General features: G+C 43.8%; 1 protein-coding gene across 8 annotated transcripts in view; it reads left to right on the top strand.

The window, feature by feature from the left end:
* LOC120908417 (WD repeat-containing protein 47) overlaps positions 1–19,926 on the top strand; it is a 68,766-nt gene that overhangs the window by 42,199 nt on the left and 6,641 nt on the right. The window contains exons 2-3 of one of the 8 annotated variants that reach the window (XM_040320025.1): positions 4,484–5,450; positions 8,964–9,642. The exons of the other annotated variants lie outside the window; for them this stretch is intronic. Coding sequence (XP_040175959.1) covers positions 4,813–5,450; positions 8,964–9,642 — 1,317 coding nt within the window. The 5' untranslated portion in view covers positions 4,484–4,812. The remainder of the gene's footprint in view (positions 1–4,483; positions 5,451–8,963; positions 9,643–19,926) is intronic. 8 annotated transcript variants of the gene reach the window in all.

The following is a 19,926-nucleotide window of genomic DNA, read 5'->3' as shown; positions in this document are numbered from 1 at the left end:
ATAACACCTCTCATACCTGCACACAGCACACAGCACACCATTAAATCTGTGCCAATCTTCGGTGGAGCTTCTCTCCAACGGGAACTCCAAAGTCATTTCCAAAGTCGTTGAGGTGTTGTACCACGCGCCGGATGGCGAAGGCGCGTGACGTTCCCGCCTAACTGTTCCCACCAAACTCTCTTTCCCCCCCCCCCCTCCTATTGATTATCTTATTGGACGGGCGATATGGTCATAAAGCTGGGAGGATAGTGTCTCTCCAAAAAAAAGGCCATCGAAACATCTTCATCCACCTTCAGACTGGATCTTTTGATCGCATCAACACAAGAGCGCACCAGAAGTTTTGTTTGGATTAATTCTTCAACACTTCCCTTTTTCTCCTTTCTCCTCGATCGTGGAGTGTGGAGGTTGGTTGTAAATGAGGCAAGAATGAGGCGGTCCCATCAGCTCATTCCGCCAAGGCAAACAAGCTGCGCAGGCAGAAGTAGCACACCAGAGCCATGCCCGTGACGTTACAGTTACATCGGGCTCCGTTCCGTTTTTTCACCGTTTTTTTTTCTCTCGCTCCCTTCTTTCTTCTCGTCTTTGTGTGTGTATGTGCCTGTGTGTTGTCTTTACCTTTCCTGCTCGTTCTGCTTTCCGCGGGCAACCCGCCCAGGGGTTGAATTCCCGCACCCCGCCACTCGCAGAGGGGATCAAAAAGATCACGAGCTTTCTTGATCCCGCAACACTTCCCAGGTTCCGGTTGGGCTGGTGGCTGTTGCTGCTGCTTTGCCCACATACCAACCAACCTAGTGAGAGGAAAAACAGGAAGGAAAAATCAACCTCTCTCCTCCTCCACCCTTTCAAAGACAGCTTCTTCTCGGTCCGGGGTTTCTTCTAGAGTTGTGCCTCAAGAACCAGAACTGTACGATTCATTCAATTCATCCTAAAGAACGAACGACCTACGTTCATCCAATCATCGATTCTTTATAAATTATAATGTATTGAGTTGTTCATGAAAATAACCCGGGTAGGAACCCGTCGAAATGAAGAACGTCCTAGTACGCCAGGTCGTTCATTCCCCCCATGAACGAATCCCATAATCAGGACGTTCCACCGTCGAACTCCCAAAAGAACGAATTCCGTCCACCCGAACGTCCCAACGTTCCATCGTCCAACCATATCCCTTCAACGAAATCATCCTGATCCCACATGATGAACTGAATCAAAATCGATATAACAAAAATCCGACTGGATTCCACCAACACAACCCTGGTACTTTTCTTACTGATTTTGATAGATCAATGCGCCCTTATGAATTCTAAACCCATAACGAAAACCCCATCATCGAATGAACCCATCGTCTGTTTGAGAGAATAGACAATAAACGCACTGATTGATAACTGATCCCATGACTTTTGACTTGAAACCACCGAAAATCTAATCAGACCATGATCCAAAACGATCTAATGGATATTCACAAACACAAACGCCCTGTCCGATCATTTAGTCCAGAAACCATGAACCATCGAACCTGAATCTAAAAACCAAACCGATGAAGCGGGACCTTCACAAACTTCATAAAAGCACCAAAACAATCCAAACAAGAAATGAAACCTGAAGAGACCGCTGGTTTTAGATAGAATGTTGCTGATCTAATTTGCAAAGAATGTTTGCCATTTAATTTAGTAGAAAGTGAAATTTTCAAAAAATTCGTTTATACATTAAATCCGAACTATATTATGCCTACACGAAAAAGAAAAGCCCTACTACCAAGCGTATATAATCAAGAATTTGAAAAGGCTAAAGAGAAATTATCGACCGCCAAAGCTATAGCTATTACGTCGGATGGATGGACAAACCTGAACCAAATAAGTTTTTTTGCCTTAACAGGTCATTATATCGACGAAAATTGCAAACTTAGTTCTATTTTGATAGAATGCTCGGAATTTGAAAATCCTCATAGTGGTAGGAATATAGCTAATTGGATTCAAGGTACCTTGAACAAATTTGACATAGAGGATAAGATTGTTGCAATGGTTACTGACAATGCTTCCAATATGAAAGCGGCATCAACTGAGTTGAATTTTTGTCACATACCATGTTTTGCACATACGTTAAATTTGATTGTTCGAGATGCTATAAAAAAAAGTGTGCTACCAGTTGTAGAAGAGGTAAAAAGAGTAGTAATGTTATTTAAGAAAAGTCCAAAAGCCTCACAAATGCTAGCTGATACACAAAAAAAGCTCAATTTAGATCAATTGAAAATGATACAAGAAGTGTCAACGCGATGGAATTCGGGGTATGATATGCTTAATCGATTTTATAAGAACAAAATTGCATTACTCTCCTGTGCAGATAGTTTGAAAATGAAAATATCTTTAGAATCTCATGATTGGGAAGCAATTGAACAAATTGTGAGGGTTCTAAAATATTTCTATTCTGCTACAAATATTGTATCCGCCCAAAAATACATAACCATTTCACACGTGGGATTACTATGCAATGTGCTGTTAACCAAAACATCACAATTTAGAAATGATGAGGATATATCAGAAAACATTCAAAATTTAGTAGCTTTGCTCATTGAAGGTCTACAAAACAAGCTAAAAATTTATCGTTCCAATGAGCAGATACTTAAATCTATGATATTAGATCCTAGGATTAAACAACTTGGCTTTCAAGACGATGTGGAAAAATTCAAAAACATATGTGAATCAATTACATCTGAGCTGCTTCCGTTGCAAAAGCCCGCAGTAGAAGTCGAAAAAGTAGTAAAAAAAGTTAGCAAGGATGTGGACATGCTTTTCGGCGATTTATTAAAAAACAAGGGAGCTCAAAACTACAAAACACCTAGACAAATAGCTGAGAATGAACTACATCAATATTTAAGCGTTGAAAATATTGATTTAGAAAATGATCCGCTTCTTTGGTGGAAAGAACATCAAGTTCTTTATCCATCATTGTATACTCTTGCCATGAGCACTTTATGCATTCCCGGAACGTCCGTTCCATGTGAAAGGCTTTTTTCTAAAGCGGGACAGATATACTCTGAAAAAAGATCTCGACTAGCGCCAAAAAAATTGCAGGAAATATTGTTTATTCAACAAAATGCATAATTAAAACGTCGTTGCAAAATTTGTAACATGGAGTATATGAAATAATTGTTTTGTAATGCACTTTTTGTAATTAAGTAAGACTTGAATTATCTAGAAGTAAGTGTTATTTTTGTAATATAAAAAATGAATTCAAAATGGTGTTAAAATGTGTTGGTTGCCTTAATCATAATAGATGCATCACTTAATAACATAATTAGGAATACATGAGTTTTTTAGTTCAGTGACTAAGAACTGTTATGCTTATTATATGAAACTGTTAACAAACACCCATAATATGAAACTATCGCGAAATAAGATCGATTTACCATACTGTGGTTAGTTGACGTGAACGATTGAATCGCGATTCACGCTCAGTTCATGTTAATGAAAGAACCGGTAAATTCACGTTCATGGTAATGAATCGAATTGCCCAACCCTAGTTTCTTCTTGTCTAACAAGTGCACACACTGACACACATTGTGGGACGCAGCGAAAGAAAGGAGAGTGAAGCCCACAAAGCACAGCACCACAATGTTGTGTCAAGCCTCGAACGCTCACCCCCCCGATGGCTTGCCTTGATTTTTGGAGGACTTCTCCTGGGAGTGTGCGTTTTATTAATATATTTTTATACGCCCTCCGTGCTTTGTGCATTGAGGTATGAGGTGTGTTGTTTTCTTTTTGGAAGGAAATTCGAAATTTCTGCATTCGTTACAACATCGTGCGAGTACGTGTATGTGTGTGAAGTGTCGGCCTCGTTTTTTTTTTCTTAGCCGTGAGCCGTGCGCCTGCTTGTTGGGGTGTTACTGTGCCCTGATCTTTCCTATTCAATTCAACCACAAGCGGCGGGCGCGCGTCATCGTAAATCACGCTCGAAATCGCGGACACGAGTGTTCGAACAAGTCACCCGAATAGAGACCCGGGGTTGGAAAATGCGTGCTTAAGTTGGAAAAATCGTGGACGTTGGAAGCGATAAGAAGCGATCCCCGTCGATCGCCGAGCGATGGGTGTGAAGGTTGGGCAAAGAAATCGATGGTAATGTTACTGTTTATGCCCAGCGGATCTCTTTGTGTGGCGCCAGTGTACAGTGTGGTTGTTGCGAAAAAACACCCCTTTTCTCCCTGTTAGTTAGTAGGTCAGTATTGGTGTGTGTGTGTGTGTGTCTGTGTGTGGAATTTTATGATCCTTCAATTTTGTTGGCATGAAGTCTGTTCGAAAACGGCGACAAGAAGCTTTTTACAACACCGCAGGAAAACTAAACTGGAGCATCGGTATGCGTACGGGGCCGGCGAGTGAAATCACTCTTCCCGCGCCATGGGAATAGTGGGTCCTTGTGTGTGCGTGTGTTTCTGAGTGTGATGATTTAATTTAATTTATTTTTTTACTCTGTCCATCCTCCACTTGCACAGTGATTGATTGTGTTGAAAGTGTGATTATAAAATTGGAGCAAAATTGAGTGAACATCAATTGCGGCGCGCACAGCAAGCAATGGCAGCACAGCTTTCGGTGATATTTTGAGCAAAAGTGTCTACGGTTTCGTGTGTGTGTGTGTGTGTCTTTTTTTTTGTTCAATATTGGAGAATAGTATTTGCAAAGTTTAAATCTACGCAACCTGTGTTACTACTGCTCACCGGGCGAAAGGGAAACCATCTTTCGCTTGTACGGTTAGAGATAGAGAGAGAGAAGAACTGGCGTGTGTGTCTGTGTTGACCCGTGATTTCCTGCCCCGGTGCTGACAATGGTGCTGACAGCGGCGACCACCACATCGTCGGCGTCAGCGATCGTGCCCGCCCCGATGACGCGGTACGATCGGGCCCTTCCGGTGAACTCGATGACCGAGAAGCGGTACTCCGACCGGCGGCTGCGGCCCTGGCCACCGACCTACAACTACGGCATACCGGGCGGAGGTGGTGGTGGCCCAGGCGGTGGCAGTGCCGGTAGTGCCAGCGGATCTGCCATGCTGGCCATGACAACGGGCGGTGGCGGCGGCGGTGGCGGTGGCGGAAAGTCTCGCTGGATGTCCGCCGGGCTGTCCGACATTGGTGCGAGCCTGGGCGGGTTGCGGGGCAGTTCCGCCGGCAGCATCTACGGGGGCAGTGTGGGGGGTGGTGTACCGCAGCCCCGCTACCTGTACGCTCCTCCCGGCGGGGCCCTCAAGCGCCAGAACAGTGACTTCTTCCTGAACGTCAAGTCGGCCGCATCGCTGGCCGGGTCGGTCTACGACTACAACAACAACGCCAGCAGCAACAACCACAGCAACGGCAGCACTGGCAACTACGTGGTGAACAATATAGCCGCGCGGAAGGTGAAAAACATCGCCGGCATGACGGCGATCGTCGACAGTGATAGCAACATGGAAGTTGTACGACGGATGAGGTACAGACAGAGAGGGGGCTGGCAGAGGAAATGTGGTGTGCAGAAATCGTCGCGAATCGAAAGCCCATTATGTATGGAAGGAAGAACAGGAAGGAAGGAAGTGTTTGGAACGGGGGGTGAAATGTCCTCTGGGATAGTAGAAACGTGGAGTACTGCCTGCGGGAGTGATCAATACATGGCTTAATCACAACGGAAACCATTTTTTATCCCTTGTTTTTTTTTTGTTATTTAGTTCGCTTGTTAGCGCAGCCATTTTGCGTTTCCGTTTGAGGAAGGCCTGGAAGGAGGAGGGTGCGGCGAACCAGATACAAGACTGATTGTGCGGTTTGTTGTTGTTTCGATTGAACGATTAGTGTCGAACACATTGGTAATGATCTTTTTTCATTATTCTTTCTTTGGTCGTTTTGTTTGTTGGCATGTCTTTGCTGCCAATTCTATGCGATTCAGCAGCTAGGTAGGGGAATGTTGTAGAGACCGTGTACAACATAAAGTAGTACAGGAAAGTATTGTTTTTTGCTCTCTATTAACCAGACACACTTGGCTTGGCTTGATATGTCAACCACAAATCAAATAGGGCTTCAATCAAAACGACATTCTTCTTCTTACTTATTTTTTTGTTATTTTTTGTTTGTTGGTGTGGTTTGGGACCTTCTTTGGTTTCCAAGACTTCACGATTCTTATTACACAAGCATTTGGATAACCAAAAAGCGCCTGTGTAGTATTTCAGATGGTTATCGACATCTTCCCTATCCAGTTTTGAACTCACGATGAGAGTGTTACAGTAAGCTGCAAGTTGTCAACTTCGCCTTGAGAGTGTGCTTTGGATGGGATGTTCAAATAGGTATATATTCCACACTTTCGATATCAATATAGCTTGCAATTGCAGTGCAACATTTAAATTTTAGGAGAAAAAGATGAAACATGTCGATTTAAATCAATACGAAACGTTTGAAATTAAAGAAAGTGTAGAAAACGGATGCGATTCATGCACTTCAGAGCTTCCTTTTTGCAACAAAAAATATGTTGAAAAATATCAAATTTCAACCTTTTGGAAAAAAAGCGTAAACTATTTAAAATATGCTGCCCTGGTGGTACTCTTCGCAGTACGTTTCCATCGAGCGTGAAGCAATCCATCACGGCCGAAAACCATTCTTGTTGATGTACCAAGTTTGACAGCCGTCTGACAGGGTGGCTGATTGGTGCAGCAATGAAGTCACTTTCACGATCACGATCACGAATGGTGCGATTATTTTAATCGCTTATTTAGCGAAATTCAAAACGAAACGAAGGAAAAAAACTCTACCAAAATTCCGGGCACACGAATTTCGACGTCCACCCATACGTGGCGATTGGGTGCTCTGCTTTTCCAAACATGCATGAAACATCAACTCCCGGACACAGGGTTACTGTGCGCGCGCGCTCTTCAATATATAAAACCCGTCCCCGTCGTTGATTTTCAATTCGTTGCACCGAGCTCAAAAATTTACCTTACTTTCACCCCGTTCCGCATCGTCAAGAAGTATGTGGATCGTGGACGGGGCAGCACGGGTTTAGAGTATTGATTTATGAAAGGTGTGACAGGTGGTTTTAGGGTGATCGGTTGTGGTTGCGGCGATGATGGACTTGCAGTAACAGCAGCAGAGCTAGGCAAAAAAACAAATAGAAAACAGCTCTGACTACGAAGACTGCAAGCGATCGTGCCATGCTGTTGAGCTCATGATCATGTGCAAATGGTGCAAATAATTACAATCATTGCAAAGCCCGGTTTTTGCTTGCTTCTAGTCCTCAAGCAAACACAACGGGATCGGGTGCGTAGTGTTTCATCAAAGCAGATGCCATTAGAGGAACGAATTAACTACCTCCATCGGTCTAATGACCGGTTAGCAGCCGATGATCGTACGGTCATGCAAAACAGTCCAAGACACCCAGAGTGGCCCACGGGCAGGAAGGACAACTTAATTCATTTATCTTCGGAGGAGCAGTTTTTTTCTTGCTCTGCTGCCTTCCCGGTGGCGTGTCGTCATCGATGTCTTTGCAATGGCAATTAAACACATTCCGAACCGGTACGAAATCCGTTTAGTCAGCGGAATGCAGGTCAGACTTGGTGATTATTCTGATGCTGTGTTTTTTTGTGTTCGTGTGTCCGTTGCAGTAATGGTTGTATTCCGTTAGCAATTCGGGTACTACCTCGAGATATGTGTGTCAGTAGAGTCCGAGTTAGTTACGTTTAGTAACTGCCGCCCGGTGCAGAGCATCTGGGCGGCAGTTTGGTTTAGTTTCGTTCCGTTTTTGGCACACTTTATCACCAACTGTCAATAGTGAACGGGTTTTGCTGCATCCGTTGCATGCAAACGAAACACGCTCGCCCACCGCGCATCAAGGTTAAGTTTATCCCTCGAGCGCTGAGCTCGCTTTTGCTCTTCAAAAAACCTTCAAAACGTGCCTAGGCGAAGGTTCCGAGGTTTGAAAAGCGAATGGTGAAAACCGGTTCGCTTAGCTCGGCCGTAGAATGCCATTCTCTAATGCACCACACAAGCTGGGGATGGGGCGGAAAACCAGCCGCTGCAAGTATAACTAGGGTAGGGCAAAAGGAAAGTAGCGTGTGCGTGCACCCCAAGACCACTGCCACCGTCGAGTTGTCCTCCAGAGCCGTTATGGAGCGAGCAGGAATTGTGCTGTCCTGTTGTAAGTCCCAAAGCAGAAGCTTCCAGAAATCCAGCTCTGCTCCAGAAAAGGGAAAACGAGAAGGCTGCTCGATGTGCAAGATTTAGTCCAATTAAAATGTCAATTAGAGCCGTTGTCGTTAGGCAACGTGGAAGTGAATCTGTTGATAGGAAATATTTAATAATTCATTAGCCGATTTAAAGCGTGTCGCTGGCTGATGCCATCACACCGCGCACTTGGCTATCATGAAGAAATGTCGCTCTTCTTCTTGGCGAAGAGATTGATTAATTAGTGCTCTGTGTGCGTTTCGGCTGTGGGAAAATCTGCAGTGAAACACTTTTCTTTTCCCTTGTATTGTCTCACAGGTTTGCACCGACTGTGGCTTGTTTACGGTGGAATTGTCCCCTTAGCCATCCCGACGAACAGTTGAGACACGTAGAAATTCAACATCTTCTGAGAGAGGGTGTCGTCTTGTAATTTGTGCTGGAAATTTGAAGCCACAGCAGGCAGACACTTTCCCAATCTTTAGCTGACGCTAAGCGCAGTGTTAGGTGTCACTGGTGTTTGAAAAGAAGGAAAAAAATAAGCCACTGTGGTAAATTGTAATTATTTAAACGGTTGCGTGCTGAAATTGGGTTTCCCTTCACGCTTGGGCTTTGATGTGTGTTTGTGTGTTCCCCAGGGCCAATTTTCCGTTCTTCTACTCTCCATACATAATGGCTCGCGAATTTTCTGCTACCCTACCAATAGCATTGCGTGATCGTCTTAACGATTTGGGTTGCTCAATCCACTTAAAAACACGACGTCGTTGTCTTTTCTTCACCTTTTCATTTGTCGCGTTGTCTCCAGGCGGCATTCGACCACGCAACAGAACAATTATCTGCAGCAGCGGTTGCAAAAGCAACAGCAGCAGCAACTCTACCAGCATCATCAGCAGCAGCAGCATCATCACCAGCAGCAGCATCACCATCCGCATCAACACCAACCACAGCAACAGCAGCAGTTTTTCAACGTAAGCGCCTCGACCCGATCCCGCTCGAAGTCGATGGAAGATTTCGGCTCGAGCGGGTTCATCATCGAGAACAGCTACAAGTATCGTACGAAGAACGTGCTGACAGCCTCCACCACTACCACCACAACAGCCGGCTCGCCGCACGGCCATCTAAAGTCCTCGCAACAGCACCAGCACCAGCAGCTTAACAACAGCAGTGTAAATAGTAACAACCTTTCGCTGGCCGGCGGTGGTGGTGGTGGCGGCAGCGGTGGCGGTGGAAGTCGCGTTGTCAGCCCTAACCAATCAACCTCCTCCGCACCGCATGCGAATGGTGGCAAGCGTACCCTGCGCCATCACAACAACTTCGGCAACAATCTCAACGGTGGCCATAGCTATGACAACAGCAACCAGCAACACCAGCAGCAGCATCACCAACATCTAACGCACGGGAAGAAGCTGCTCTCGCTGAAAAACCACCGCTCGGTGGACAATCTGCTCGACAACGTCGACATCAACTACAGCCAGTACTACCAGGTAGCCTACTGCCGCAGAAACTCAAACCTCTTCTGCTTCTTACCACGTGTGACAAATTCCTTTTTGTTGTGTTTTTTTGATTTCTTAACGGAAGTAACGGAAAGGCGAAATAGTGTCGATGCGCCACGCCGTCTTTCCGGCTCGGTGCACAAACTGTCTCGTAGCTGTGTATTATTGCCATGAAGGGGGGCGGTGGGTGTGAGGGAAAATGAGAAACGAAATGCTGCACGTGTGTGTTTGTGTGATTTATTAGTCTTCTTGGAAATTGGAACCACAGACATAATTCGCGATGTGGTGAAGAAGAAGAAGCAAACACACACAATCCGCTAAGTTAATTAAAATCGCTTCGAGGGAGGAGCAGTTTGATTGATTCGATTGGTTTCTAACACACACACACACACACAGACAGTATACCACAAACCGGTAAAATCTCTCCTTCCCAATAACGTCAACGTCTTTGCCCGTCGTCATCCCTGCACACCAAAGAACTGCTGCTATTTTTCCATCACCACACCACACCTTCACGTGGCGTTAAGGAATTTTTGCCGTTTTTTGGTTTGTAACAAAACACCGTTCACTCCAAAAAAGTGCGTCTTTTGCGCGGGTTCTTTAGGCCCAATTTCCGTTCCAACAACGGGATGATGGAGGAGCGGGTGTGAGCGGATGGGGAAAAAATGGGGTACTAATTTTTCCTACACTTTGCTCTCCTGCTGCTGTTCGTGTTCGTTGGCGGCGGTGTTTCTTGCCCGGTGGAAAATAGAACCGGAAGAAATTCGAATTAACGCATGGTGTTGTTTTTGTGTGGTGAGGTTACGAGCTGGATGGAAAAGCCAGGACCGAAGACATTCCAATGTGGTGGGATGGGTGGAATGAAAATGGCGCTGCCCCCGTTCTGTTCGTTCTCCTTCCTTGTGTTCCGATCGTCCTACAACACACAAAATGTCCCGTAAAAAAACTAGAAATTCATTATTGGACTTTATTGGACAGGTGGAACAGGAACGAGGCAAAGGTGTTCCCGTTTCTACCACACACTCACACGTGTGCACACAGGGGTAAAATCCAGGTGTTTGAGCAGGAAAATTTCTCGGTGATTCGGTTAATGCCAACAACTCTAGGAACTGTGGTCATCCCACTCGGTCGCGTATTAGAAACGCCACTTGTAAGCCCCTAAAAAAGTGGCTCCACTAGCACCACTTGAATTGTAGCTGGATCTTTCCGGTTTATTTTGTTTTCGTTACAGATTGGGCTTTATAGTTTTATCGCTTTTGCCCATTTCATCGTTGCCCTGTGGATGCACGCATTCACATTATTCCCACACACACACACATAAAAACCCCGTCAAAAGATCTTCTGCTTTTCCTCTCTGCTCCTCTGCCCATGTCCAAGTTGGCATCAAAAGCAAATAAATATGTGCCACTCACGAAACAGGAAACAGGGCACGGTTTTTAAAGCTCGTGAGCTTTGATGAGTTTTCTTCATGAGAAGACCATGTGACCAGTTGGGAAATGATGTGACTTTATGGCAGACAGACAGTCGGAATTGATGTGTCGGGCTGTTTGTATTTACGATGCGTCGGGAGATAATTTATCTGTCCGTTAGATTAATTTGACAAATTGCAAATCGTTTCCAGTGAAAACGTTCGTTCGTTCGTTTTTATCGTGCGTCATGCGAGAGATGTGTTACGGAAAAACGGATGAAACATGTACAAGTCCTCTTAGGTTAGGCTTAATAGGGAAGTGATCATGCTAAGCGCTTTTTTGGAAAATTAGTGCAATAAAGATACACTTTCAGCTTGATTATCGTAGCCCAATAGGAAGAGCCATATGCTTTTTTTTCCAATCGGAAAAAGAAACCTTTTTGCAAAGTCCTTTATTAGAGGGAAATGTACCACTAATTAATGTTTTGCACTTGATAACGTACACGTAACCTTTTTACCATGTTTTGCAAGCGTTTAAAGGGAAGTACAATTTCACTACTTCATCATCCTATCTCCTCTTAAAAGGGGAGAGGTCGAATTAATGGCATTTATTACCAGGGACCAGGGGAGTAAGGTAAAAATCGAATCGAGATAAAATTGAGGTTAAAAATAGAGCTTTCCATCATTTTTGCACAGCAGAAGGTACCATCGACCAGCTCCGAACACCGAAGAAAGGTTAATCGAGGTCAAGACGACGGTATATTACCACCTCATCAATGTGTGAAAAAGGTTCACGCATCGGGTCACTGTTTTCCGTTCATCCCGCCTTATGTGTGTGCATGTATGTGTGTGTGTGTGTGATTAATTTAAAGCGAATGTGGAGAAGAAAAAAAACAAAATCCTCCACATCCTAATCCGATCTAGACCTTCCGGACCTCTTCCGGAGATACTCATTAGCTTCCCATCGGCCACCCCCCTAAGGGGCGGTAAATGTAGTGAAATAAAAAAGTGAAACTCACCACACATAAAATTTGATCGTAACCCGAACCGTTTGGCTGCTACTGCTTTCGCTTTACATATAGTTGCTGCAAGTTGCAAATTCATCCAAACAGGGGAGAGCCGTTGTACGCCGCTGGCAGCACATTCAAATGTGGCACATGGTGGTGGTGGTGCGCTGGCGGCCAGTTAAACAACATCCGGTCAGTTAAATTAACCCTCACCTCGCAGCCCCTCGGCCATTAGAATTATGGAAATGTCTTTATGATGAGGATGAGGGTTTTCCACTCTCTTCTGTGTGTGTGTGGTTTGTGCGGTGCCATTATCGGAGGGTTTACATCGGTTTGCAATTTAATGTAGCGTGCAGGAGGAGCTTCAAAGCATATGAGGCTTGGGTGGATGCTTTGTCGCGTCTTCTTCGCGCCTAGATCGTATGTTAATTTTCGGTCACTCACGCGCAGTGGGGGCGAATTGGTGCATGCCGGGCAGTGGAGCTCATAGAAGGGCGAATAAAGGGTGTAAAGTTTCACTTTTTCACATTCAAAACAAGAGAATGTTGTTGTAGCGTTTGATGGTGTGCCCAGTTCAGGGACAGGCAGAAGATGATGGCTCTTACCCAAAAAGTCATCGATCGGTGTGTGGCGCAGCGTTTGTGATCGATACGGTCTTAATCGGGCGCTAATGAAGTTATGAGCAAACATCATTTACACACCAAGTTGCTACTACTGAACATTAGCGCCTTTTTTCTCCCTTTTCATTGTGATTCATTATTAATGAAGCGTGTTGATTTGCTGCAGCGAAGGAGGGAGAGAGTGAGAGAGGCGCTATTGGCCGTTAAATATGAAAAATTTGCATTTTGGAGTTTCAAACACCTGAGGCAGGGTTGTTGTGTAGAAGAGGGGCGCGACGAACCGTAAATTAAATTCAATTATTCGATGCAAAGAGCTGGTGCAGCAAACGGTCACAGAGAGCTTGTGGAAAAAGATGTCGAAATGCGTGATCAAGCTAGATTTGAACTAACAACTTGCTTTGCATAAGATCCATTGGTTGACACAGTAGGCTAGCGAGCAACTCTCTGTGTGACAGTCAAACAAGCGTACTAAAGGGATAACAGAAGATCCTTTTTTGCAATAATGTTATTTATATTGTCGATGACTCTATCTTTCATGTTCGAAATAGTGAAATAGAACATTAGTTAAGGATTTAATTAAGAAAAAACTAAAAATTGCAAATTTTCTTTATTTCTTGTTCAATATTGGATAAACTTATGCTTGTATTATAAAAAAGATAGACTTGAGAGGCTTTAACTATTTGTTTTACTGAGTGGGTTAAATCGCCCTACTCGTTTTCCTTATTTTCCTTTCAATTAGAGCTCCTTTCTCCCCCTCCCTTTAAATCAACCGTTTCGGGGAAGGTTAAATAAACATAAAACTATTGTGTTTTCCCCGTTTCCCTCTCTTTCTCCGTCTTTAGCTCTTTGTTTTTAACAACCTTAAACTTAATTTGATCAATTCAACCAAATATGACCAACTTTTCCCCTTCACAGTGTACGCGTGTCGTGTACCTGTGACCTGCTTTTCTCACCGACCGGCCACCGGCCTCTAAACAACACGCTCCTGGTTCGCTGGTTTTAAACCGTGCGCGACGGATTGGCTCCTCTTGTTTTCAATCTTCTGCTACAGCAATGTGGTTACCATCACCCCACTGCACAGGGCACTGCACAATCACACGGCCACAATCGCTACGCATGGTGGGGATCTTTCTGCTTATCTTTCTCACCGTGCCGCGAACACATCTCACTCCCTTTAACTACACCGCGCACAAACGTACAGTTTGCGTTAATGATAGTGCCTCACCTGAAATCCCACCGACTGAGTGAGAGAGAAGTGATGAATGTGTTTTTTAATTTTATTTTTATCATTTGCAACGTTCCAATCCGCGAGGGCATCTTCCGTGGTGTGTGTGCCTGATTGTGGAAGGGTCAGAATTACTCTCACCAAACGCTCCAGGCGGTCCAGCCAGGTTCGGGAGAATCGAACTAGGTTGCATCATCATCATCATCACAACGGGTTGATTAGCAACAGCTCAAACACATGGCGGGCTGTCCCGTTTTTCCCCGTTTCGCGCGCCTTCTAATCGGGAATGGGAAGCAACACGTTGATCTTAACCGCATCACAGCATCATTACGAAGCAGCGCGCGCGTTCTTCCATTGATCCACTGACCCTTGCACTCTGCGCTTTGCTGCAACGAAATTGCTGTCTGCTGCAACGTAACTGTGTATCCAGTCCCGTACGTGATCAGCAGTAGCACCGCAGCGGTGTATTCACCCAAGGCCCTTGCAGCCCCGGCCAAGAGGAAGGGGAGACAAAGCATAATGGCGAAGACCATCGATCGAGGGTGAAGCGGTAACCGGTGGTTACGGATCATAATAACAACCCGGACCTCAACTTCTCCACTCTTATTGGTATTCTCCGGAATGCCCAGTACAACCTCCCCCCGCCCCCCTCCGGGCCGTGTGTTGCCCAACGCCCATCGGATGGGGTGCGTTTAGGTTTCCCGCATTGCGCAAGGGGAGCGCCGAGACATGACCCGGTTGGTCGGTGACCCACTTCTCTGTGAGCCATTTAGGTTTTGCTGCCTAATGGTATTCAATTTCGATTCACACAGCGCCTTCAAGCGCTGGCACAATTTGATTTACTACTACCACCACCTGCTCTTTCCGCGTGGAAGTCACCTGTGAAAATGGGCCTGGAAAAAGGCGTCCATTTTCACACCTGTTTTTTGGACTTCTCTCGTTTGTATCGTTTAGTAAGTAATGAAATGGAGAAAAAAAAACAGGCGAACATCAAACCGTGAGCTTGTTTGTGGGGAGTTTGTTTGTGTTTAAGGATAATTATGCAATGGGCGATGCTGTTGTCCGTCTCGCGGTAATATGTGTCCAAAGGGGAGGAAGTCGCTTTACACACACTCTGTCTGTGCAATCGAATCATCCTTTTCACGTATGGAGATCAGTTTGAGAGCAATCAGGCGCTTCCACTACACCCTCATTTCATTGCTGCAAAGCAAAATGGTGCGTCTGGGCAAAATGTAACCGATCGGTGCCACAATCAATGGTGCCTATTCACGATTGAGTGCAAAAGATGGCGAACGAAATTTGAGAAACGGAGTTCAGTTGTGGAGTAAAGCAAAAATTTGCTCACTTTTAATTGTCCATGGGTGGGTGCGTGTGCGCTCTCTTTATTGCAATCAAAAGCTACTGCCAAAGTGGAAAACAAAACACAAAACTGTGTAAGACTTCCGGACTTCCGGATAGAAATCCAACCAACGCACAACAACAACAACAACAGCAACCAAATTGGCCCATTCGAACGATAAACTCTCAGCGTGGTACGGGTTGAAATGGTTACGAAACGTTTCAATTGCAACGGAATCAGTTCCACCCGTACGCAGGGTGCGGGTTCACGATTTGGCGCAATTATCGTTCAACCTCCACCTCCACCTCATTTGCCAACACTACTGCTCCGGATGGGAGGTCCAAAAGAATGATTGTGAAGCACAATTGGATGGTCTCCGGAGGCGCCTCGTCTTATCATAACCATCGAGCTTAAAAGTCTTTATCGTGGCGCCCACACGCCTGGTTGTTGTTCAGCCGTTTCAGCATGATAAATTATGCAACATTCACGTGAAGGTGGTGCTTCCTCAGCATACGGACATTAAACGTTCAACCATTTAGCATTTGCGCACTGGGAAGGGGGGGTGTTGTTGGGCGTTTTCTGCAACATTGATGAACCCCGGAAGTGAAGTTCTTGGTTGGAATTTGGCAGCTTCTACGATCGGGCGATCGTGCCGTTTAATGGCGCGCAATGATTATACGGCAGAAGGTGTCGAAGATTAGGTGCGATTTTCGTGCGGGGCTGTGATGTGATGCCAGGTGCTCGTGCGGAATAGAGTGCGAGCGTGATGGGTTAAAGATATTAGGGTGTAAAAGGTTAAAGGAAATTAGGGAGTGCAAATTGGACGTTAATTGGCGTTTCGGTCGGTGAAGCTGGTTAGGGATATGGAATGTGCCGCCAGTGTGGATGCAGAGTCTATAGAATGTTGGAAATTTCTGTAATCTTCAGTCCTTATTCTAGTGATTAGGGAATGTTTGAGGATCATTCTGAACTCTTGGGAGAGTTGGAGATTTCGATTTTTGTAGAAGGATTGCTATATTGGCTTAACTATTCTTTGAATGTAATTGTTTAGATCCTCTGAAATTCTTCAATTATTTTAAAGGTCTTTCAGTATCATTCTAATATCCTAATGTGTTTTTGATTTAGATTGATTTCTTGTTAAACTAAGATCATAAATGGTATCACCATATTCAGAACTTCAGTACATCATTCTGTTTCATGTCCAGGCTTTCCAAGGTGTATATATTTGAAGCAAAGGAATCACTTCATCGTGGCCTAAGGCCTAAACAGGTGGCTCAAAGTACGTGAACCTAAGAAGGCTGTACCTCTCTTCTGAAGAATAAAGCGAACGAAAGCATCAAACCTCCCCAAAAAAAACCTCTAGTAGATAGTTTGCAATGAAATTTTGCCAGTTTCCCCCGACGCTCCATTGCAAAAGTCCTCTTCTTCTACGAAATCTTATCCCGCTCATGTAATGTGGCAGTTACTTTTTGCCGCTTTTATTGCCACTAATCACTAGTATCGCTTGTACATTACAGCTACCAATTGTACCGATTGTCGTTATGTTATAACGGGCAGAGCGGTGCAAGTGCAAAACTGAAGCCAAAACCTCCATTTCTGAGGACTCCGTTGTAGCTTTAACACCGATCTGTGAAATAATAGCTACAATCGCCCGCCATCACGATCACGGTGCTCTGTAAAGCTTTTTGTACGCTACGATTGATTAAACTTCGCTGCAAAATACGATAATTGAACGTGTTGAACACGTAAATGACCAGCACGGATCCGATTCGAAACCGGCCCCATGGAGGTTTGTGCGCGCTCGCAAACTCTCGGCACATTAAATGTCCCGAGACGATCTGGGATCTGGTCTCCCGGATCAAGTTGATCACACTTTCCAACACAGCAAAGAGCAAACACGCTCTTTTACAAATCGTTTGACCACATGCGCAGTCCAATGCACTTTTATTACTCAATAAGCGCTCAGCTTTTAAACTTCAATGGGCGGACGGTGTGTGTGTGTGTGCCTTGTTTGCTACACTGCTTCCCTTTGCGAATCAGTTCGTCGCACTGGTGGTGGTGGGTGGTGGTGGTGTTGTGCGGCTGTGTGTAATCATTTCACTTTCTTTGCAAAATTGCCACCCCTCCCGGCGCAGCTCGAGTTATCTCTTTTAATTGCAAAACTGCAAAGGTGGCGTAGAAAGAAAACCACATCTTGGAAGCGTGGTGCAAGCCCTCCCGGGCAGCACTACCTAAGTTTGACAGACGACACACAGGCAGCTGCCGACGCGGAATTGGTTGCCAATCATTCAAGACATTGGTGGAGGTGGTTTTCATTTTGTGGCGGGTGGTTTTTCCACCCGTTTGCCTGTGCGGAAGAAAGCCGTGGCAGTAGCAGAAACGTGTTAAAAAAACGGTCTCTCCCCAAGAGGAGAGGGAGCACGCTTTCTCCAGCGTATTTTTGCGGGCAAATTACGATGATTACTGTACAGACACAATTGTATTACTATGTGTGTGTGGTTTTTGGCAATGAAAATGCGGGCACAGTTTTCTTTCCTTCATTATCAATTGACCGCACGTCAACTGGTGTTGTGGTTTCACCGATAAAAACGATGTCGATGACCATCAGTGTGTGATGTCTGGCGAGCGCGAGTGTCCGGAGCGGGACTCAATGACCTCCTCCTATTTGGGTTCGTCGCTTTTACGATCGTTCAAAGCTTTCCTTCGCTATTTAATACTTTTCTGCAGGGATTTTGACACTTCATTAGGAACTAAACTGGCCAAATTGATCCCAGAGGCAAGTGGGTGTGTGTGTCTCTCTCCCCGCGAGACGCGCCTGAAATGATGCTCCAAAGGGAAAGTGGATTTTCCTTGCAAGGGAAGAACGCTCCCGCGAACCTGACCACCGCACAATGGGCAGTTTAGAACAAATTTCGGGATAAAATTATTTTTGCAGAAATTGTTAGTTTTTATCGTTTGTAGTAAAGTGTTATGATAGTAAATAACATTTTATATGTAGTTTGCATCCATACCACCAGGTGGCGCTACATAAAATAGTGTTTTGAGGGATCTTTGCTTTGTTTTTTTTTTAAATTTTGTGTGTTTTTCGTGTATTTGTTGTTTCTAATAGTATAAACTATTTTAAAATATACTGTGATGTTCCATAATATATGAACAAAGCATAATAATTTTGAATAAGATAATATTTTCTGCTTTGTATAGGACAATTGTAGCTAATTCTCATCACTTTTACTCACAGGTAGTACAAATATTAAAAATGTACATACACAACCTAGGTGGATGCTATTACAAGCTCCTAACGTCTAGTTCACATTTCTAAAGACATGAATAAAGGCATTTAAATAATTAGATAGAGCAGGCACATTGAAATAAAGTAGTTCTCAAATTCGTAATGAAAAGCTGCACATATTTTTGTCTTTGAAGGTTAAAATTTTAAATCTGTTGTTTAAAAAAATAGGAATTACACATTTTCCTGGGCATTGATATCACACAATATTCATCCAATACTTGTCCAAGTCCTGAACTGCCTTCAGAAGGGATAATAAAAATAAAAATCTGATGTTCGTGGTTTTACAACTATCTGAAAAATCAGAATTCAACTATAGCTACAAACAAAGTATTTACTTAATTTGTTAAGTTAAACCCTGTCTTTGTTTTAGTGTGTAGCTACTGATATTGAACTGGTTAACGAATCAGAGTAATACAGCTCATTATACAAAATGTCCTTCTGGATGCATTTTCTTTCTTGCAAAATGTTCTTTGTAGCATATTCCCCTCTATCCTTATACTTAGTTTGTCATGACTTTTGGGAGTTTCTTCTCCCAAAACGCCAATAGATGCTAGTGCATTCATAACGTTTTCCTGTTATGCGTGAATGAACTATTTTCCTTATATCCGTCTATAATCTGGAGTAGGACCAAAAGGTATTTAGTTCTGAATTGCTTCATTATATTTAATAATAAAGTTAGGTTAGAATATAAATTTACACATGGGATAAGTACATGAGCTGAAATAAAGATACACAGCTTCGTAATGGAAATGAAAGTTGATCAAAAGCACGTAGAATATATTTTTGTAGAATACACTAAATACGCTACACTAGGCACCTATGGAGCCGCCTAGTTACGCATGTGTCTGTTTTTAGAAAAAGTTGATGTGAAAAAACTTCAATAAAATTCGCGTTCGCAAACTTTCGCAGAATATTTCTTCACAGATTGATAGTATATATATTACACTATTATGTGACATATATGAGACAACGCCACTCTACGCCTCTTCCATAATGGCATCAAGTCAAAAATTAAAATGATGAAAATTTTCGGGAAGTTTTTTCAGTTATTATCGTATATTTTTGCAAAAAATTAACTTAACTCAAAATCTTTTATATATTTATAAAGCTGACTAAATATCCTTTTTAAAATGTCTAAACTTATCAAAATCGGTTCATATTTGAAAAAGTTACAAAGGTTCAAAGTTTTCCAAAAAAGTGAAAATTTTTCTGCGTTTTTTTAACAAGTCTCGACTTTGAGAGGTCTTTTCTAGAGAACCAGAAAAGATAAAGAGCTCATATTTGGTATTTTTCTTAGTTTAACCCTTAGTATTAAAACCTATTATTTGGAATTGCGCTATTACAAAGTTGATTTTTTGAATTTCATCCCGGCAAATGCCCATTGTGC

Source organism: Anopheles arabiensis, chromosome 2 (assembly GCF_016920715.1).
Source record: "Anopheles arabiensis isolate DONGOLA chromosome 2, AaraD3, whole genome shotgun sequence".
Taxonomy (NCBI): Eukaryota; Metazoa; Arthropoda; class Insecta; order Diptera; family Culicidae; genus Anopheles; species Anopheles arabiensis.
The sequence above is the reverse complement of the archived record's forward strand: the minus strand, read 5'-3'. Positions and strand labels throughout refer to the sequence as shown.